The sequence below is a fragment of the Python bivittatus genome, unplaced genomic scaffold (genome assembly GCF_059951505.1).
Source record: "Python bivittatus isolate LINGU-HERP-01145 unplaced genomic scaffold, Pbiv_v1 ctg000220_np1212, whole genome shotgun sequence".
Classification (NCBI taxonomy): Eukaryota; Metazoa; Chordata; class Lepidosauria; order Squamata; family Pythonidae; genus Python; species Python bivittatus.
The window spans coordinates 10,820,824-10,843,333 of NW_028277048.1; the positions used below are offsets into that span (position 1 = coordinate 10,820,824).

The following is a 22,510-nucleotide window of genomic DNA, read 5'->3' on the forward strand; positions in this document are numbered from 1 at the left end:
TCAGACCTGGATATTATCTGGAACGGAAATCAGGAACTCTGAGGCCCTAGGCTAAGCTGGGAATTTAAAAAGACACCGTGGCAGAAAGCAATGGCCAACCCACCTGCCTCTCTCTGCCACAAAGCTCAGAGTCGAGCTCACCGGAGGGGACACGTCCTTCCTTACGCTCGACTGGTGCTGTCATTTTGCCTGGAAACGAGCCTTCAGCTCGTTAGGAACGAGGCGGTCGCTGTTTTCTTACCCTCCACACCCTCGGCGGAAAAAAAAATATCTTCTTTCTCCCCATCTGTAATTGTATATTCAGGTTTTGTTTTATTCACGTATCATTTCGTTTCACACGATGCTCCGGGAACTTCGCGGTTCTTTTCTGCGGTTGCAAACGCGAAATCGCAACGCAGCGAGGAGCGTTCGTTTGCACGGAGGTGAGATCAGGGATAGGGATCAGCAGAAGGAACTAACCAAACCGGTGTGAGATGTTAATTTGTCGCTCTTATTATTATTTTTTTACATTCGGTTTTCTATTGTTCCCTTGTTACTAGCTTTCCAAAGAACGGCCCAGAGAATCAATTGACTTAAGGTGCCATATATAAATTACGCTTGATTCTGGGTTTGTGATGATTGTAACATCCTACCGCTGTGCAAAATGCCATTCCGGAAAAGGACTTCACCTCCGCTTCCTAGGACAACAATAGCAGCCACTGCCAAATAATCATGCGCCAACATATTCCTACCGAATAACCAAGGGGTGCCAAGGCATACAAGCTGACGTCACTCTCCATTCTTCTGCAAACAATGACGGCATGCACCAACTTCTCCGGCCTCGCATTATATCGTTTTCCAAAGTAATGTCTTCTGTCTGATTGGTACAGGGGGAAAATATGCCCGTCGCGATTGGCTGAAGCTCTGGCTGATCCAGCCCTCTCCTCTCACCCAGTATTTTATGATTGAGTGACTGATTCAAGCTTAGGCAGACTTGCTCCGCCTCTCGCCTTCCGCCTTCCTATTTTGATTAGCCAAGTTCCCTGTCGCTCTCTCCGGCTTCTCAGGGTTCCCCTCCGCCCCCTTTTAGTTGACGCGCCTCTCAACTGGGGATTCCATTGGCCTTCAGCGCTACGCTCTGACTGTGCGGGCTACGATTCGCGTTTGGACTTCGCAAGCCACGCCCCCTCCCCTCCACTCGTTGTGTGATTAGTGGAGGCGGCCGTCAATGTCTCTACTTCCCCCGCCTCCTGCCACTCCGAATCAGGAAGTGTGGCCGCGGAGCGCTGGCGTTCTGTTCTGTATGGGTGTGCGAGCGGCTACCGAGTCCATGGTGAGAAAAAAAGCCGGTGGCTTTGGAACTGAGGGGCAGCGCGGGGTCCCCTTTCGGCTCTCCCATCCCGGGCAGGGTGAGGGGTGGGGCTGCCGGCAGCGAGCCTGCGGGATTTTTCCTCCCTTCCGAATCGGATGGCCTCAGGTGTTGTGGGTTGAACCGGAGGCTCCCGAGGCGGGTCGAGACGTAAGACTGACCTTGCAGGACCAGTTCTAACAGTCCATCTGGTTCAGCATTCCGTTTTCAGAAGGGGCCGGCCGGGAAAGGTCCCAAGGAAGTAGGGGAAAAGATATTGGCCTTGCTCTTCGAGCCCCCAAGGATGCTGCTTGGAGGTTCTGTTTCACCGTCAAACTAATCGCTGCTCCTAGAGCCACTCTGTGTCAGCCCCAGAAGCTGAGCCAGTAGCTTGCCACGTTTGTTGAATTTCTAAGGAGTGTGGCAAAATCTCCATTGCGCCAGAGAATTGCAGCAGTTTATCCCAAAAGCATAGCAAACGCGCCAATGATACGGCAGGAGATCGTTTTCATGGAAACATAAAAGGCTACATCCGACTCCTTTGAATGAAAAATCTTCTAGAAGCAGCAACACCAATAGAATTATCCACTAATGATGCCCAATGTTAAGAACACCAAACAAAACGCCCTTTTGGCAAACTTGACACTTTCTGCCAGCTTGTTTCCTTGGTCGCTCACTTATAGTAGAGGAGGGTACTTAGTGGGGGACAAAGGCGGTTGTAAGTCTGTTTGTGAAAGTGAAACTGGTTCTGAGCTTCTCTGAAATTGTTGAACCTGCTAACGTGGGATTTCTCTCTGGGAATATAAGTGCTGTGCTTTCTGAACTTCTAAGATGGAATGGTGTCTGTCTAATACTGGACGCTGATGTCCTTGCAAATAGATCTTGGTTTGTGTACAGAGATAAAGAGATGTTCTGACTTGGTCACAGATGAATGGGAGTATGTTTCACTCTCTCAGGTATTGTTGCTTGAAAAATTACTGAAAAGAGATATGTTTCCTTTGATATGAAACACGTGGCATCTTCTATTTAAAATTAGACCCATTTGTACAAAATAATAAATGGTTAACATCCTGTTTCCAGCTGCTGGCTTGCAGAGGTGTCTGTCAAAGAGATTGTCCGATTCCTGAATTATGCTGGGGTGAATTCAGACCCTCTGTGTCTTCTCAATGATCTGTTCATTTATTTGAGATGAGACCCAGGTGGTAGCAGGTTTCATAAGCAATCCAGTAGCAGATTATTTTCTCACTCTGCTGTCAGTAACCTCATTGTGCCCGATTCCATAGAGTGTGGAGGAGATTCTTGCTGGAAAACATTGCCTTCCTAAGTTAATGCTTCAGATGGGCTGATGCTACTTAAACTGTATAAATGCTCTTCTCATATGTGTTTAGCCATGTGGTACAGTAATGCTTTCTTCTATACTGCAGTACTTGTGTCATCAGTATGATAATTGAACTTTAAACAGTATCACCTAGCACTGCAAAACTTGTTCTACCTTTGATGAAGATAGCAGTATATGCAACTTGAGAGCAAGACTATTTTTCCTTTTTTTAGAAGCCTCAAAGTTGCCAGCCATGGGGCAGGGATGATGTTATGGCATCATTTGGGTAAGATGTTCTCTAGGGTTGGCAGCGTGGCACCTTCATGTCTCCCGTGGAACGTCAACATTTTTATTACCATTAAACAAAAAATGGTTTATTTTACAAAGTTTCAGTGTTCTGGCATGAGATCTCACCTGAGGCAACAACACTGAATTTTTGAGAATTTTTGCTGATTTTATTTATTCTAATTTTTATGTGTGTGGGTTTGCCATATCTCTGGAAAAGGTGAGCAACGCCAGGACTATTTGCCTGGTGGAAATTGCTATCCATGATCAATCATGGATTGATCCATGATCAATCATATTGGCCACCCCTGTCTCCAGGATTGAGGGAGTTGAAGACTGCTGAGCAGAACATCATTCCTTGAAGAAGACCTTGATTGTTCTGAAATGCAGCCATTTATTTCTAAATCCTCTACTCAGGTACAGTGTTGTCATCACTGTTTGAGATGGCAAAAGGAGTGTCTATGAGCTGGAAATCCAAGAAGTAGCTTTGCAAACCAGTTAACAAAGGTTATTGACAAATATTTTTACCAGTTGCCCGTGTTTAACGATGGTGGTGGCCTAATGTCCCGAAAAGGGAAAATAAATATTCAAGCACATTTTTTTTCTTCCTCCCCTCTTCTCCATTTCCAATTAATAAAAATTTTCCTACACCATAATTTGAATCCTTGACTCATCCTGAAGACTATTTACAAGCCTATGATAAATGATTTGAGAATGGGATGTTCAGAAGAGAAGCTTCTCAGCTTAACAGCAACTGAAATGGTAAATGTGCACAACAGGAAACCAAATGCTGTCCTGATTTAGCTGGTAATCTTGCTTCTTTTCTGAAACTTCAGTTGGATCCTCTACTTATTATTTTTTTTTTCAGGAAGCTTAAAAACACATGAAGGAAAGTGTGTGCCATCTCAAGTGCTAGCCAATCAGTGCCATGCACAACCAGCTTTTTCTGAATAACTTTTTTTTTTTTGAATTAGGTACTAGAAAGCAGGGGTGTCCTAAGATGTTTGTTTATAAACTATTTATAAGAATATATGAATAGCCCTCCCAATTCAGGCCAGGACCCCATAGCTCTGGGATGCTCTCAGCTATGAGATGGAGACGTTAACCTCTTCCACCCCTTTCTCCTGAAACTGATGTTTGGAGGCAGGATGTCTCCAGTTGAGAGGTTACAATGAGTCTCAAGGCTAATAGCTCTTGACACACCTGTCTTTCATATATTTATTCAGTTCCCTCTTTAATGCCATCCAAGTTATTGGCCATCATGTTTTGTGATATGAATTCTACAGATTATGTACTGTGTGAGAAAGTGCTTTCTTTGCCTGTAAATCTCCTCCTAAACCAGCTTTGCTGAATGATCCCTGGTCCTAATCTTTTGAGATAAGGAGTTTTATAGCTCTCTAGGCTGGGTTCATATGCTGTACTAAGTCATAATGTAGTTTGCTTAGTTTTGACTTACGTTATGTTGACCCACCACTATGGTTTACAAGTAATAGTTTTTGTTTTTGTGTTATGTGAGAACCAAGTCAAGTGTGGCTTATTCAGCAACCCATGGTTTTTAAAAAAAGTCTTAGTGCAATGTGTAATTCTAGCCATTGTTTTAAATCTGATTTCAGTCTATATCAATAGCTGTCCCTCTTTTCAGATCTGAGATTAATATTCCTCAACCTGGAACATAGGACAGTTTTCCAAAAATGTCTGCTCTCTTGAGTAGAAAAACGAAAACGGGTGCTCCTTTTAATAGCTAGCAGGTTCATTTTTAGTTTTTCTCTATATGTCAAGTTAACACCTACCAAAATGTCTTCTTTTCTACAACAGTGTAAAGTAAAAGAGCTCTATCTTTCTTGGCATCTGCTTACTTTCACATTATTTCAGTTCTCTTTAGACCAAAATGGAACAGCCAAAAAATGTAGAAATCTCTTTAAATGGTTCTCTTTTTCTGAAGTATGAGAGCAGTCGATTTTTATGCTGTGTTCATTTGACACATTGGATCACAAACCAGCAAACTACACTGTAGTCCAACTTATTGTGTAAACCTAGCCAGTGGCTTTAGTAATATGACTTATGCAAATTCCTTAGATCGGGCTAATTGAGGACACCACTTCATAATAAACATCTTGTGTGAACACAGTCTTGCCAGTAGAGGGCCAAAAGAGGGAGAACATGTTTCCCCCCAAAAGAAAATCTGGACACATATACTGTACACATAAAAGTTGTCTCTGCTAATTTATATGCTTGGATGAAAATTTAGAACTAAATATACCTCCATCTGTAAAATTGTTTTTATAGAATAACGGATATTTAACATTTCATCTCTCTAAGATTACAAGATGTGTTTATATATACGCTCCCAAATAATGTGTTTGCTATTTGCTCCTGTACTGGCTTTGTTTTTTGTTTTTCGCTTTATTACACATTGTTTATATTTTCAGTGCTTTGTGGATGCCATGTTTGCTTTGTTTTTTTGTTTTTCTCGTTTATTGAGATAATGAGGATTGCATTTTTACTTAAATAATTATTAATGTGGCGGAAGCGGACCAGTAGGATGTCTTTGTGTCTAGCCCGTTCAGCCTCCTGTCCTGGTACTAATCATTAATGGCCAACTTCAAGGCCTTTGTTTTCTTTTAATGGTCCTTTATCTCTAAACTAGAATTCAAGCAAAAAGTTCTTCAGGCTGAGGACTGTCTTCTGTAAAAGAAGTTTACAGTTCAGTTGAATTTTATCAGTTATACCAGCGATAGAACAGAGATCTCTAAGGAGATGCAGTCTCTTCCAGGAACGCAGCTCCAGGAACTTGCATGTAGTGATTAGTGACCAGGGTATTTCCTGCAGTCTCTTTGAGGCACTCCTGCTTGGGCATGTGATTGAGATTATAGCTGGGAGGGCAGGCGCATCTCACAGATTGACTTTTGCAAAGAGCCAGGAAGCGGCTGTGTCCTTTCCCCCAATCTGGATTGGTACATTCCAACCTGAAGGGTTGCATGAGGCTCACTGTTTGTTATTAGGGTGGAGGGCATAGGGTACTTGAGAGGTGGTACTTGTAGCTCTGTTCCTAATTTGAGAAATGGGTTGGGCCTGGTGAGGAGGCACCACAGCACCTGCATCCTGTTTGCGACTCAGGGAATTTCCTCATGTTTGCCTTTTGCCTTTGCAGTTGTTGTTTGAGATGTAGAGATGGAGAACGAAGACCCTGGCTTACCTTGTAAAGGGGGGATGGACCTCCCTGAGCAGAAACGTGGGCTGGATCCTACAGACAGATGTGAGTACTTTGAGCTATCTGGTTTGGAGCTGCAGAGCAGGGGCAGAAAGTGTAGTGCCCAGAAACATCTCCTTTGATGTCCACCAGGCTCCCTGCTTGTCTGATTTAGGTTCATTTAGCTCAAAAAAAAAATTAAATAGGAAACTACGTGCTGGAGGCTACATCAGCCTCTCACAACATTTATTTGCAGTAATGCCTTTTGGGTCTCTCTGGTATAACAGAGAGCAACTTGTGTGAACTAGTTTACTTCTTGGGAAGTGAATAATTTGTGGCAAGTGTTTTGTGGGCAGGCAAGTTTTCCAGGACAACTATTTTGTGAGTATACCCACCACATACAGTTATACCCTCCCTGGCTCAAAAAGTTGCCTAACTTTGATACAGTGGATTTCTTCTATCCCAGACCTTCTGATTGGCTATAGTGGGCTTTTCATTCTGACACTAGATTCTTTTCACTTTGCGGTCACTATTTGGTTTAAGCTGGCTGGTGTGATGTGATACAGCTTGAACTGAGTATAGTGCAACCAATATATTTGGTACTGTTCCAAGGGCTGTAATGATAGGTCCTTGGTCCAAAAAATTTATACTTTAAACCTCTGCACAACAAAGGGAGAAACAAAGATAAGAACTATGTGTGAATCCACACATTTTGCAGATATCTAACCTTTGTTTTCAAAAGCACTGGGACTAATGGAGAAAAAGGGGCTTGGAAGAAGAATTTGGAAAAAAGAGCAGGGAGCACTGAATTTACATGGTATGTTAAAACATGGTTTATTGACCAAGCCACTATGGCCTTTTCACACAAAATAAGCCATAAAATAGTTTTAGTTATTGTAGTACTTAGGTTCACCTATCTTAGTAAATTATAGTGTGTGGGGATTGGGTTTTTGGCTTAATATGTTGTACGAACCTAGCCAGTGTGGCTTGTAAACCATAACTTAGTGGTATGTATTAGTCTAGCATTTATAAGATATTAGTAAATTGTGGTTGGAACAAATCTTGATTTAGCACAATATATGAACCCTATACCTTTGTTCATACATCACATAAGTGGAAACAAAACATGTTTTAGTGCAGGCTTTGGTGTCTACTTATCTGACCATGATTGCTGAAAACTGGTAGTATAGCTTTCTACCATGTTGAGTGAGAAATACATGAAAATAATACAGGAAGCAAAAAAAGCAAACTGCCCAAACATTTTCTCTTATATAGGGGGTAGCTCTAGCCACTTTGCAGCAATCAACTCCCATCTACCCCAGATATCCTCTTTTCTGGGAACTAGTTCAGACATAATGAAAAAGTAAGGGAGGCTTGACCATTTGCTTTAAGACAATGGGAGGGGTGTGTGTGTGTGTGTGTGCTCAGCTTATTGAATTTGTTGTGAAGGCTTGATTTATTCATGGATATGCTTACTTATTTTAATCTGCCCAGTAAGTGGAGGTCTCTAGTTATTGATCCAGATTATGGAAGGGGGGGGGCAAAGAGTATTTTTGGATTCTTTTACTGTGATTTCTCAATATGCTTTTCCAGATGGGGATGAGTCGTGTTCTGTCTCAGAGAAGCAGGAGGAGGCACCTGCTGCCCCAAATAATGGACCGTTAAATATGGTAGTTGACAAAGTGAACGGGCAGGAGGAGCTGAGAGAAGCCCCAGAGGAACTGAGTGACAAAGATGTGTCTGATTCAACCTCAATTGACAACACTTGGGAAGATTCGAGTGAGTTTCGCCGACAAATGGTGATAGGCGATGGACCATCAGGAGAAGAGGAGGCAGTGATACAGTCACGCCTCGCTACATACCGAGATGAAGATGTGACAGCTGAGAGTTGGCGGGCACACAGGAAACATGTCTTCATTTTAAGTGAGGCTGGGAAACCCATTTACTCACGTTACGGCAACGAAGAAGCCCTCAGTTCCACCATGGGTGTCATGATGGCCCTCGTTTCATTCATCCAAAGTGGGGATAACTCTATCCGCTCCATTTATTCTGGTATGGAAAAAGTTTTAAAAGGAGTAGTGCTTGGTAAATATTGTAATTTATTAGGATGATATGTGAGCCTATGATTTATCCAAAATAGGAAAAGCTCGAGCTTGCAGTGTTTAGATTTTGTTAAGGTGTTACATAAGCACTGGATTTGTACCCATTTGTACCCATTTTGATCAAGATTGTTTATTAAAATGTCTGAGGCCCTTTGCAACTAGGCTGGTCTATCCACTACCACAAAAACAGTTGTATTTCCCTTGATACTTAGTGTATCTTGAGGTTATCATTATACTATATGTATATTCTAGGTGGTGGAAGATAGGCAACAGTATGTCAACTTCCAAAGTAATTTCTAAATTAGAAATCTTACCTTGCATAGAATAGTGTGGGGGTGCTTGGAGTAAAACTGCTTTGGTTAAGCTTCTAGTATACTGGCCGAAATGCACAAACCCGACCAGTAATGTGTCTTCAGCATTAGCAGGGAACGCTTTATATAATGCAAGTACAGCTAAGGCTGATAACCTAACTGATTCTTTTCCTATTTTACTAAAAACGTTTTTTTTTTTACTAAAAAAGCCATGGTAGGCAGGAGCAGTCAATATCTATGGGCCCATCTGGCAGTGACCACTGTATTCATTTGCTTGTTAGACTTAACATCCCACTATTCCTCCAAGAGCTCAAGGCATAATACATAGCACTCCCTACTCCATTTTCCCCCATAGTAGCAATCCTATGAAGTAGGTTGGGCTGAAAGAAACCCCAAAGTTACCTAGTGAACTTCCATAGCTGAGAGTGGACTTGAACCTGAGTTTCCCTGGTCCTTAACCACTATACCACTGTAGCACAGAGAAGTTTGCAACTTGAAATGTAAGAGGAATACATCTTAAAGAGCATGAATCAGCAAGAAATGAAATGAAATGGAAGGAAGTACTTTTGATGTGTGTGAAATTAAAAAGGGGAAGGATGTCATCGATCTGAAGGGAGGTGATCTAATTTTGTGGAGTGGAGTTGATGAATACTTGTATGGAACTGTGGGCATAGGGTTAAATTATGAACAAAAGGGCTAATTAGTTATCAGAAAGTATAAATTAGGTCAACCATGGATGAATTTTGGGAAATATGGTGCAACATTCTAAATAAATGTGATCCAGGAGAAAAAATTACTTTTAAGTGACTTGAGCAGGTAGATGGGAACAAAGATAAAAGAGCATAGAAAAAATACCTGGGCCATTTTGAAGACTCAAGAATGAATGAAAATGGTGATTGTTGGTGAAAAAGATGTGTTTGGAATGTGTGGTTTAAATAGATCTGTTTGTTTGAACATGTGCCAAAGAAAAGAATACAAGTCTAAAAGCATGACTGATTTGACAGTTTATGCTGAAAAGTTGAACGAATGAGGATCATATTGCAAAACAAATATATAAAGAAAGAGCGAAGGGGTCAAGGGGAAGACCAAGGAAATCAGTTTTGTGGTACTGATGAGCTTCTCAAAAAGAGAGGGATGAGAAGTTCAAGGAACAAAAGGCAATGTATGAATTGGTATACAGGTAGTCCTTGCTTAATGACCCTAATTGGGACCGGAATTTCCATTGCTAAGTGATCAGTAGGTGAAACATCATGTGACTGCATCGCTTAGCAACAGCAGTTCCAATAGTCCCTATTGTGGTCGTTAGGTGAGGACTTCACACTTCTCTTGCTCTGTTGCATTCACCTCCGCTTCAAATCTCCCCCCCCCCCGTCTATTTCCCTCCTATCTCTGCCCCTTTGGCCACTCTGCACTCCACCACCCCCTGCAACCTGCTGCCCCCAGCTGACCTTCGCCATCTTCTTTCTCTTGTTGCTTCCTGAATATGGAAGGTAATGTGGAAAACAGAGTGTACTCTTTTTTGCTACAAGTTTTTTTAATAACTTTTTTTAAAACGTAGCATGCCAGTGGAACATGGAACCTGTTACTGTATTTTCTCCATTGCTAACCATTAAGACAAAATTATTATAAAGTGTTCTATGTGGGATGGGTAGTTGAACTTGGAGAATAGCTATATAAGGCTATGGCTGGAAGAACAAAAGCATGTTTTGACTGTTTTAAGAAGAAACTTGTTCCAACTTGTATTTGATTTTAGTTCTAAGTTTAATAGATAAAATTCTGGCTTTTGTCTTAGTAGAAACCACAGACTATGATGTAGTATTATGCTGAGCAAAGAGAAAGGTGATTTTATGAGCAACTCTTTATCCAGGAAAGAAAAAATCCCAAACTCTAAAGTAGTTTACGGTGAGCACATCTTAATTCTGGAACTTTTGCCATGCTATTAATACTTTGGTATGTGCAGCCGAGTGCCTGCTTGGTGCGAATGCATGCTTCTTTTTAAAGTTCCCTACCACATTTTTAGGCTCCCAGCGGAAAGCTTAGAAATCTGCTGATGTCACCAAATTCTAATTAAGGGAAAAGGGACTGGATTCATACATTGAAATAACCTGTGATTTGGTGCCAGGATTCTTAGCCATGCTGGCTTGGGATTTATGGGCCTTGAAGTCAGGATGGATTTAATTTAAAATTGATTCATTTAAAGTTTTAGACAGGAAAATTCAATTTAATGATTTAAATTATATTTCACTACTCAGACTCTATAATCCTCATTTCTGATAAAAGTTAATTTTTGTTGTTTGGTATACCTGAAGAGACGTGGACTTCATTTTTAGAGGGTACATGATTTATGTCACACCTAGCTGATCCAGGCAGATCTTGAAAAAGCTAGTAGTATGTGGAAGGGACTGAGGGACCATTTCCTGGGTATTCCAGGATTGTTGGTGAAATTGGGAGGTAAAAAAAGAAAATCCCAGTAAAAGGCAGTGACAAATAACTTCTATATTATTGCCGAAGTATTAAGCTTGATTCAGAGTTACTCAGCCAGATTTTTCATATTAATTTTAAAAATGGAACAATAGTCTTAGTATCAAGGAAGCAAATAATACTTGCAAAGTCATTAGGAGCTGAACCAGCTCCAGTTCAGTTCAGTTTATGGGACATTTTTGCTAGAATAACCATCACCAGTTTTTAGTATTACTTGGTGGATGTACTGATGAAAGTGGAACAATTAGAGGAATATACACCTCTTTTTCTCAGCTGCATTAAACTATCTGACCTGAATTCCAAGAGCTATTGACCATAGATGATAAGATAAAAAAAAATAGGATGACATTAAAAATATTTATTATTCATAAGACTTGTTCTTCAATGCAGGAGCAGTTTTCACTGTTACTTCATTCAGAAATTCACTGAATTTCTTTGCCACACCATAAATATAAGACGTTCATTAAAATGTTCTCAAATATAGTCTCTTTTGTTTCTAGTTTTAATCAGTAGAAGATACATTCCAGGACTGGAAACAGACTCCTCAAATCCTCATGGAAACAGAAATGTGTTCTGCTCACTTTTAATTTCATGGTTTATTCTTCCCAGTTCCTGGCATTTATACTAAGACTCTTCTTCTTTGCCCAGATTTACTCCATCAGCTCAAATACAGTAAATCCTTGATTTAACTTTTTTTTTTTAAAGGAAAAGAAATAGAGATTCTAAGAAAGCTAATATTGCATTTGTTGAGTTTCCAAAACTGGTTCTATCGTATTTATGCTGCACTCTACTGAAGCAATTGACTGTTTTTTTCCCTCCCTCCTTTTACCACAGATGATCACAAACTGGTTTTTGTGCAACAGGGCCCCTTGGTACTGGTTTCAGTTTCGCACACCCTACAATCAGAGCAGCAGCTACGCCAGGAGCTTTTGTATGTCTACGATCAGATCATCAGCATGCTTACCCAGGCCAGCATCACCCGCATCTTTGAGCGGAAGAAGAACTATGACCTCCGGCGCTTGTTGACTGGCTCGGAAAAGATCCTTGACCGTTTGCTGAACCTGGTAGAATCAGATCCTTGTTTCCTCCTTGGAGCTGTACGCTGCCTACCCCTCCCCGCCTCCCTCCGGGATTCCCTGGGCACTTTGCTCCAAAAAGCCATCACCCCTAACCTGGTCTTCTCCATTTTGGTGGCTCGTAGTCAACTGGTCACCACAGTGCAGGAGAAAACAGTGATTGAAGATTGCCGGTTAGAACCTACTGACCTGCACCTGTTGCTCAATCTCATTGGGGCAACCTCTGCCTTCCAAACTGGGGAGATTTGGACACCTATTTGTTTGCCACGTTTCAACCCTGATTGTTACTTTTATGCTTATATTTCTTATTTGGATTCAGAATGTACTGTCTGCCTCATCCTTCTCTCTACGGACAAGGACTCTTTCTATTCTGTGTCAGACTGCAAGAAACGAATTGAGGAGGGCATGAGGACTCAGAACTACCTGCAGGCACTCTCAAGTGGCTTAAAGAGCCCATCCTATAGTGTGGGGCTGGTGGGAGTACCAGATCTTCGGCACTTTATGTACAAACCTCTGGATATACCGGATAATTATCGACAGCTTCCCCAGTTCACCAGGTAATAAGCTTTAGAGGGTTGGAAAATGACTGTGAGGAGGATCAAATATGTCCTGGAGCAAAGAGGTATCTGTGATGATCATCATAAGGGCCAGTTTCATCTGTTTTTTGGTTCTGATTCCACTAGATATCCACTGATGTCTTAATATGATATATCACTCTGTTCATGTTTGGAGTAATATCTAAAAATATGGCTACCTTTTTTTTTAATGTCCTGCATCTGCCCAAGAAAGAGTTCCTGAAATTTTTTGTTGTAACTTTCTCTCATCTCAAATTAATGTTCCTCTTGATTTTGTAGATGTTTTGACAGTGTGCAGGTGAAGATGATGTTCTGACATCAAAAGACAAAGCTGAATGTGGCAGTGTGTTTTGTCATTCCCGACTGCCCCTCTATTGTTCTGGTCTTGATTAGATATGTCCTGACATGTACTCATACTACCAGGAAGTCTCTTTTGAATTATTCACATAATACCAAAGTTAGTCTGAATAAAGTCATGCAAGATAAATAAATGATTAATGGTTGGTATAGTTTTATTTTGCATGTAGAATTACAGAAAGTGAATCTGATTTTTTTTCAAAAAGAAAAATATGAATAATCCAAACATATTGGAGAATTAATTAACATGAAAGTTGCAACACAATCAGTTATCATCCCACTCTACTTTGCTCATTTCATGGCATCTGTATGTCTTTCTGCACTTAATATTGTATTGTTTGTTTCACTGAAATATTCATTTGTCAAAATACAAACATGTTTGTAAACATATACTACATTTTGAGTGTATGCTCAGTGGTAAAGCTGGATTTGCTATCTTATTCAACAAAAAAGTTCCACCTGAGGACTAATCTTACTTAGATTTTTTTTCCTTTGAAGTTTGCTGAGTTGAGGCTGTTTCTTCTCACTCCTTTTCTCTTCCTTTCTTTATAACTTCCAGCCAGAAGCTGTGGGAAGAGCTAAGCTACATTTGTTCAGTTTCAGCTTTATATAAAGCAGTCATGTGTCATTTCTTTCCTCCCAGTCCACAAGAATCTATGTGTAGAAAGAGGATTTTGTCTTGGGACTTCTGGGCTGCAGGAAGGCTGAACATCATGAGATCCCAATTAGTTGGCAAAATTTATAAACAATAATCTAAAAGATGTCAAGAAGTGAAATTGACTCTGATGTATTTTAGTGCCTTAAAGGGATGATGTTGCATTAGAAATCCTTCTCTTTCCCTCCATTTGCTTCAGGAAAAGCAGCATTAGTAACAGTCCTATCTTATTGGGATGGGCCATGTGATTTATTTTGGCAAAAATGTGTTCCGCAGTTCCTTCTATTAAAGTCTTCCAAGGTCCAGGAAGCCTCTTTTGACCAATATAGTACAAAACATGATAGATCAGTAGAGCCAGCCACAAATCTAGCCTGTTGCAGAATCAGATTTGCAGTCGCTTCAGAAGATTCTAGTGTGTTTGCCAAAAGCTGATGACGTTAAACTCAAGTGACTAGCGGTAGGCTGAACATTGCCACACCTAGCACTATCTGTAGAACAACAGCTCATTACATATGAATTCTGGAGTCTATTCTGTGATAAGACATTGTGTAGGTGAACTCTAAGCTCTGGTTTCCTCAATATCTTATTCCTCACCTACTACAGTCCAGAACTGGAGGGGCCATATTGCAGTGAGAATGAACGGCACCGACTCTTTGACCTCTACCACTACCTTCATGGTCGCATCCACAGTACCTCGCGTCCTCTACGTCTCATCTACCATGTAGCTGAAAAGGAGACTTTATTGGCTTGGGTGAGGCATGGCAGTGAATCTCTTTCTTGGCTAAGGGTGGAACTCTGTGGTAGACTGGCAGATGGATGGGTTGGACCTATGTTATATGGGGACATTAGAGAGTTCTTAAACCCATGTTGTCCTCATACATCTTATTACATAAGATAGTTATAAAGGACAAACATCTTGCAGGAAAGAATTGGAGAGGTGGAGTCTTCATCTTTCTACTGTTCACTGATTCCCTACTATGAATCTTTATTTGGGTTTTTTGGCAAATAATAATAATTACTATAAATCTTCCCTTATTGGTTTTAATAATTGTAACACTAGTCAGTTTTCTAAACCTGAAATAAATAATTAGGTCAAGGTCACCCAGATGGCTTGTGCCTAAGGTGGGACTAGAACTCACAGCCTCCCTGTTTCTAGCCTGGTGTTTTAACCACTGCACCAAGCTTACTCCCACGTAAATGCAGTAGGATGGAAGCTTCAAAATGATAAATTTCAATTTGTTAATTGACAGATTATTGAGTAGCAGTATGTTTAGACATCTGGTGAAACTTGTATTACAGCAGTGAGAACATTTGAATACTTTCAAAAAGCTCTACGGTATGACTAAGAATTGGCATTTTTAACATTGAACATAATATTTTTCATACTACATATCTTAAGCAATTCCATAGCCTATAAAACAGAAAGTATGTCATGGAAATATTTTTATTTTGCAAACTGAGAGTATTACTTTGGGCTCCTGATGATATGTTTGGAGACCATTTTGGTCCCTGCAAAATTTTAGGAACCACAATAATTGATATGCTTTCTAATGAATTAAGGTTCCATCTAGGAATTGGGAAGGAGCTAGTATATCTTAATTCTTTTTCTTATTCTCAAAAGTTTTCCTCTCTTTCCTAGTTGGAATCTTTGGCTTCCCCTGCATTCTCCAATTAATGTCTTATACATGTTCTGCGGTGGTAGTCATGCAGCCTGAATGGAGTATTTTTTTTTCCCTTTCTCATAGGTTACCAGTAAGTTTGAATTATATACCTGTTTCAATCCTTTGGTGACGAAAGCTGGTGCCATCAATGTTTTGACCAAGCTGTTACGTTGGATAAAGAAGGAAGAAGACCGTCTCTTCATCCGTTACCCACCCAAGTATTCCACTACACCTAATCCTGGGAAAGGAAGCAGGGCCCCCCGAACAGATGGTACTGAGAATGGCTTCTTTGGAGGAGGTCACTAGACCTAGGACTTCCAGTTGCTCTGAAATGCATTCTGAACGTGTGCCACCCTACAAATAGCCCTGGATGATGGAACTGTTCTGTGAGCTGGGGGAGCTCCTAGTCTTGTTCTCTAAACCGGGACGGGTGGTGGATATGAGAAGGATTGGAGTTTATCAGGCTGCGCTGTGTCCCATTGTTGGAGATAAATCCAGAAAGCTTTAGCCTGATGTTTTTAAATATTTTTTTCCACTTGTGTTCTTTGCTTGTAGGGAAGTACTGAGTTTGGGTAGAGATCCTGAGATTGACTGGAAATAGCTAAGGAGGCTTTGGCTGATATAGCTTTGGAAGTGACATGTAACTGGAAGTTACAGGATTTCACAAGGATTGTGCTTAAATTACGTTGACGCTTCTGCAGCCTAGTGGGTTTACATTTCTTTTAGTGAGTGCTCATACCACTCCTATTATTTCTGGGTAATTGCTTTGTTTTCACCATTTGGATTCCTCTTCCTCCTTGGCAATTTACTCAGTCTGGATGCTTTTTCTTCCTTCAGAGTAAAATCAGGAGGTAGGGAATCTGGCTTGCTCTGCTTGTCTCAAAGAATATTCCAAATGGGGTAATAGTGGAAAGAGAGCCCCAATGGAAGACTAAAATAAAGTAAATCTTAGAGAAGTTTGAAAATACTTGCTGCTTTCTGATAAACTGCTTGATTGTCCATAGTTCTTCTGGAATGGCTGTCCATGGCAGATCTACAGTGGTGGGTGCTACGGATTTATTGGAAGGCTGGCACTTTCAGACAGTGTGTAATTTAGTAAAATGATTTTCTACAAAGGTAGCTGATTTGAATCATTTTAATGCAACTTTGCGAGTAAGTCAAAGAAACCCAGTTCCAAAGAGTCTTTCATCCTGGGACTATCTAGCAGTATTTTTGATTAACATACATGTTGTATCTTCATTTTGTACTATAATTACCCTTTGAATGAGGGAGGCTGCTTCGGCCCTTTGTTCTGATACCATGAGAAGGTATATAATGTGTGATATAATGTGGTATTTAATATGTGAAGGGTATTTTGTAGTCCTTTGAGGAATTTGATGTCTGTATGTAATGGCTCAATTTGTACAGTGCAATTAATTATGATGGAATTTTGACTTACTTTTTAATGTCTTAAGTTGAACCTAATTGGATTTAAATTGTCCCTTGGCCTTCCATAACTTTCTTCCTGTCTTCCTTACTCTTCTCTTGCTCTGTTTTTTCATGTTTTAAAATTCCTATGGGTAGCTACTGGAATGGTACACTGGTTCTTGTAGTTTTTCCTATATTGAGGTGCCGCTGTTCTCTTTTCCCACCCCATAATTAGGAAGACAGATAACCCCATCGTAAATGTACTTTTGGGTTTAATACTGACAAATATCTCTCTTCCCATGTCTGCCAAGTTCAGATTTTGATGGAATATGCAAGCAGATGGGCAAAGGTTCTTCTCAGGAGGTGACGCCGGTGACACCCAGTTAACCGTGGCATCCTTTGCCTTCCTGAGCAGCTGCTGCTCTGCCATGCTAAATGTGTCCTGTATAAATTTGCTGCTCTTTTACTGGGTCTTTTTTGTGTACGTATCCTTCATATTTGTTAAAAATAAGGCTTAGGTTTGGGAGCACAATCCTGCTCTTCTTGTCATATCTTAAGATGGAAGAGGAGAGAGAGAGTATATGTCTGTGCGTAATGAGGGAAGACTTAATTTAACTGGGGATTCCTCTGTAGGTGTGTTGATAGTGTTGAACTATGAAATGAATTGGACCCTCTTTGTCAACGCTGCAAGAAGCAAAGGAATGATGTGCTTTTGAAGGGTGCATCTGTTGCTATTCAATTCCTTCTGGTGGTGCAGGCTTGCTTCTGGCTGGCACTTTTTTCTACCCTGATAAAAGAACAGCACTGCTTGTATGCATAATATGGCTGGATGACAATGATTTATATTTCTAGCTAAGCTGATACAATGAGAACTGGAAACATCTGATTAAATTCCAACAAAATCCATTTTAAAATCAGCTCCATCTTGGCATGTGTCTGTTTCTTTCTCCATCTGCCGGCATGCTCAGCAAAAAAATCTCTTTAACTTGCAAGGATCAACTGCATTATCTGTTTCCAGGTTTCCAGGAATCCTCTGTGACAATGTGGCAAATAATAAGGCTGTTTCTTTAAACCATTAAAACTAAGTCTGTTTTAATTGTATGCAATCTAGGTGATCAGTTAGTTAATTTATTTAAACCTATATCAAATATAGATATAAGGAAAACAGCAATGACTGTAAAAGTAGGTCATTTTAAACATGTATGTCTTAGGAAGGCAAACTCCTAAAAGTGGCATTCTTCCTTCTCATTTAGAAGAGGAAGAGTTTTGACAGTTGCTGCATTCTATAAGTATTTGTAGTGTAAATTCTTGTACTTTTATACAAGTACTTCTGTATGTACTTATAGTCTCTGTAGTAAAAAAAAAAAGAAAAAAGGAACCCATTTAATTGGGAGCACTTAATTTATGCAAATGATTTTAATCAGTTAATTTAATTATTTAATTAGTCATTGAAGATGTGCAAAAAGTTTACTAACAATGCTTTTAATGAGGCTGCCTGTTTTTAATGTAGTTTGGTTAGTAATTAGTTGCTTGAAAGAACCAGTTTTTAAAATCTGGAAGGGATTCCTTCTTCTCAGATGTAAGAAACAGATAACTTTATTTTCTCAAGTCCTATGTTATAAAATTTACCTTGAGACTGCACTCAACCAGTGGCATCAAAAATATCAAAGAAATCTGTAAGTGGAACTGGAAATTTAAAAGTTACATTCCTTTAGACTCTAAAGTTTAGAGAGGTAATTTCTAAACAATATTTTTCTGCAAAATTGGGGAAGAAAAAGGAAATCTGAAACACTTGACAAAAAAGGTAACGCTGTTGTCAGTAGGCATTCTACATGTTGACTGTATTTTTCTTCCTTTCCCTATTTTGTGTCTTTCCTTTGTTCCTTCTGCTGGGCTCAAAGACAATTCTGTCATATGCAAATTAACTAGCATTAGTGAGTTATGTGTAGTGTCACAACATATACTTCATTGAGATGTTAATTTATTTACTTTTAAATTATTATTTTATTTATAAATCTTCCCTTTAGACAAGTAAATAGCAAAGGAGAAGATGTCCAAGTGGTCTATAAACACTAATTTGAGAATAATAGGAGTTTTCGGAGTGAATAGTACACAAAAGAAAGTTGGTCAAAACTATATGGGACAAGGTTAAGGTGCAGTGCTGTCTACCGAAGAGCTTTTCTCCACTGCTGAGTTAAAATGCTATCTGCTGGTCCTTGAGTTGTCAAAAAACTATACTAGCATGAATATTTTCTCTTCTTGTTGCTGATACTCCCTTTACTGAGCATGTTCTGGGTCATTGCCAAATGGTGCTGTCTAAATATGTCATGAGCTAATGGGACATATGGCACTATAGCAGGAATGGGATAGGTATATATATATATATATATATATATAGGATAGATACGGGATCCTGTCCATCTTCTTTTGTGCCCTCTTCCTACACCCTATTCAGACATGACACTTTGAATAAAACTTAAAAAAAAAAACCAGATTGGACTCACAAAGGAAGCTGAGTCATACGCAGCAGGATTTCTCTCCCCTTCTCATCCTTTCTTTATGTAGATAATAAATGCTGACTTCCAGATTTCTTTGTCTGTTCGAGAGGCAACTGGGAAGGAGAATTTGATATTGCCATTTTAGTGTTGCTCTATTTTAGTGATTTATGCTATTTCAGCCTGATTTTGCTAATGCCATTCCACAGTTCTGTTGCTTCAGCCTTACTTTAGAGCAGTTGCAATATTTAAGTATTGAACTGTACCCAGATCTTTAGAGCTGATGGCAAAATAGTGACAGATGAAGATGACCAAGGACTGGAGGAGAGGGGGCATGCTGCATTCCCCAGAATTCACCAATAAGTGCCACTCTGATCCCACCCACACTGGTCACCTGAAGACCCTTCCCCAGTTGCACCTAACCACGAAACAAGCATACCATTTTTCTGTTGTGCCCCCATAGTATTGCCTTCATCTCACCCCTAATTCATTCTGAGCAAGCTTTACTCATTCTCAGCTGTACTGGTTAAAGCCTATTTTCTTCCTTAACCTGACAACATCCAACAGCAGCTGCAATGGGTATAAAATTGCCTCCCATTACACTGGAGATGAAGTGGGTTTTGAACTCCATTTTGGACATCATTTGCTACTTTTGCTATATCTGTGGCCTGTCTGGAATAGGGGGAGCACAATTTAACATTGCTGACTGCTGATCCATTTAAAACTATGCCAAACGTGGAACGGATATATTTGTATTGCAGGGGTGGGATGCACTTCAGCCATTACTGGTCCATGCAATTTAGACCACTTTGGGCTCTTTCTGCATGTCTCCCTTCCTCCAGTGAGTGTGGAAGTAACTTATTTTTTTGGATCTCTCCTGAAAGTGTTGGCTCCTTTCTGTTATAAGATGGTGTATACTTGAAGTGCATATTTTGAAAATAGACTTGAAAAACAAGGCCACATTTTCAAAAGGTATCTTTTTCCAGGCTGGACTACACAAAGATAGAGCTGTTCTTTTACGTTTCTTTTTCCTTTGTCACAAAACCTGTCAGCAGTTATCCTGCACCTGCAGAATAAATGAGGTTTCACATTACCAGTGGAAGAATATTGTATTATGTATAGGTGAAAATTGTGTGTTATTTTTCATTACTTTGGAAACTGGAGGCAGGCAAGTCAGTTGTATTTAAATCTAGGCAAGATCAAAAAGTAATGCTTGGCAAGCTTTGTAATATAAAGGGCATGAGTCTATAATTTAAAACAAACATGGGCAATGTTTTACTACCCAGAGCTGTCTTTTATTTTTATCTTTTTCAGCCACTGAGGGCCACAGCATGGCTGGTGATGTGGTAATCTCCCTGGAGGGGATGGAGCCACATTTTTTGTTTTAAACGGCCTGGGTGTTTCTTTAATGCAAAATAATGTGTTGTTTTATGTCCCCTCTCCTGAAATTGCCTTGCTGTCAAATTGTGATAGTGCTATGGAGAGGAGAGTGCCTGGGGGCTGCAAAAATGGGTCTAGGGATCACATGTGCATCCTGACTTAATACATTTGGCCCATTCTTTTCATTTAGCCTGGGGTGCTGCTGGATTAATGACTGAGTTTGAGTGTCTAGGGACTGGTAGTGATTTTTTACTTTTAGAATAAGCTATGATCTTTTCTCATAGATACATATCATTCAGGCCTTTGGAACGGTACAGGTAGGCCAGAATAATGTCTTTTTATATAGGATTTCAGTCAGTATAGATGCTTTCAGTGGCTGCCTGCAAGGTCAAGGAAAATCCTATATGCTTGAGTGTCTCTTCTCTCTCTCCAAATGCATTATTTACCAAATGCATTTCAAGGAGCTGGGGATGACCAAGAAAGCCGCAAAAGTTCTATGCCAGAAGCATTTCCACCCGAGAAATGCTTCTGGCATAGCACCAATTGTAAGCCGCCCAGAATCACAAATGTGAGATGGGTGGCTATATAAATAAAATAAAATAAATAAATATGTACATCATCCATTGTAAAATTCTGTATGCTGGGAGACTTGATAAAGCCTAGACTCCTTTAATGTTTAAGCTGGCTTGTTCGGCTCTGGACAGAGCAGGTTCCTACAGACTAATTTCTTTTGAACTGGGAGGGATTAACTTGATTGTTTAAAAAATGTCATCTTTCCTTTTTTGGTGCTAAATGAAGAGTAATCTCCACTTTATTATTAATTCAAACAGCTCCTCATTTTCCAGAAATATGTGTTTGACTTTGATTTCTTGAAAAATGTAACTTTCTATAAGATCCTGTTTTTAGTCTTTTATTTGCTTTTGTTCCATCTCTTTCCATTCTTCACACTTTACTGGTATTCTGTTAAGAAACAGCATTTCTCTGATCCTCTTCAGTTGTATAACCTGCCCTAGGATCTAGTATTAGTTACGTAATGTCTTAAGGCTGTTACACTTGACCATTGTTTTATTTCCCCCTTTTTGCTGCTTTTGTACATTATAGAAAACTTGATGGAGTGTGGTAAGCAAAGTATCCTTGGCCCCATCAGAGCATTTCTCTTTGGCAGAGTCTCTGAGGTCTTGAAGGAAGAACTGAGCTCTTGTAAATAAATAATAAAGCTATGTCAACTGCTGCACTTGAAGGAGCCTAATAAAATATTGGAGACCTAAGTGTGGATGGTGTCTGAATATCTGCATTATTGTGTGCTCTTAACAAAAGATCGGAGTAGCAGCCTGCTTCTGTTGGTTGCATTGTGTGCCCAAATGGGCTTCCTCACGGTATTAATAACAGCAAGACGGGGACTCTACCATTTTTCTGCTAGAAGTTTGTTTTTTTCCTGTGTTGGCCATAGAAAAATCAGAAATTTCATCAGAAAACCCCCACAACTGGTCAGCAGAAAAATGATAAAAACTGTTTTAAAGGGCTAGAAGCCTTATATGGACTTTTTGTTGAAAGAAGAAAAGACTGAATTGATGATTATGGGTTTGGAGATTAAAAAGAGTTAAAAAGGAAGGGGAAAAATCAAGATGGCAATTACTCGATGGAAAGGAGTGTGGAAGTCATAATCCTATGTTTTCTTTCTTTTTTCTCTTTTTTTCTATCTATCTTTCATTTTCAATACTTTTATTGTATTGAAAATGTTTAATAAAAAATATTAGGGAAAAAGAAAAAGAAAAACCCCATGACTAAGATCTGCATACGCAGGTGCTGATCTTGCACGCGAGGGCAGGATGAACAGAGGCCTAGTTTTCTCCACTCAGCCTGCGGCTGAACTGGGCTCTGAGCAGCAGA

At 39.9% G+C, this 22,510-nt stretch overlaps 1 protein-coding gene across 1 annotated transcript; it reads left to right on the forward strand.

The window, feature by feature from the left end:
• Positions 1-1,231: 1,231 nt before the first annotated feature.
• On the forward strand, positions 1,232-22,081 carry LOC103067227 (MON1 vesicular trafficking associated B). The gene is made up of 6 exons (XM_007427797.4): positions 1,232-1,312; positions 6,082-6,186; positions 7,714-8,172; positions 11,849-12,647; positions 14,281-14,428; positions 15,423-22,081. Exons 2-6 carry the CDS (start codon positions 6,102-6,104, stop codon positions 15,642-15,644), a joined length of 1,713 nt encoding a protein of 570 aa, XP_007427859.1. The 5' UTR covers positions 1,232-1,312; positions 6,082-6,101; the 3' UTR covers positions 15,645-22,081.
• Positions 22,082-22,510: the final 429 nt, after the last annotated feature.

Excerpts from the sequence above, each read along its gene's own strand:
- LOC103067227 (XM_007427797.4), top strand. The coding sequence starts at position 6,102 with ATGGAGAACGAAGACCCTGGCTTACCTTGTAAAGGGGGGATGGACCTC. Across the intron at positions 6,187-7,713 it reads GCTGGATCCTACAGACAGAT|ATGGGGATGAGTCGTGTTCT; the intron begins GTGAGTACTTTG and ends ATGCTTTTCCAG. Across the intron at positions 14,429-15,422 it reads AGGAGACTTTATTGGCTTGG|GTTACCAGTAAGTTTGAATT; the intron begins GTGAGGCATGGC and ends CCTTTCTCATAG.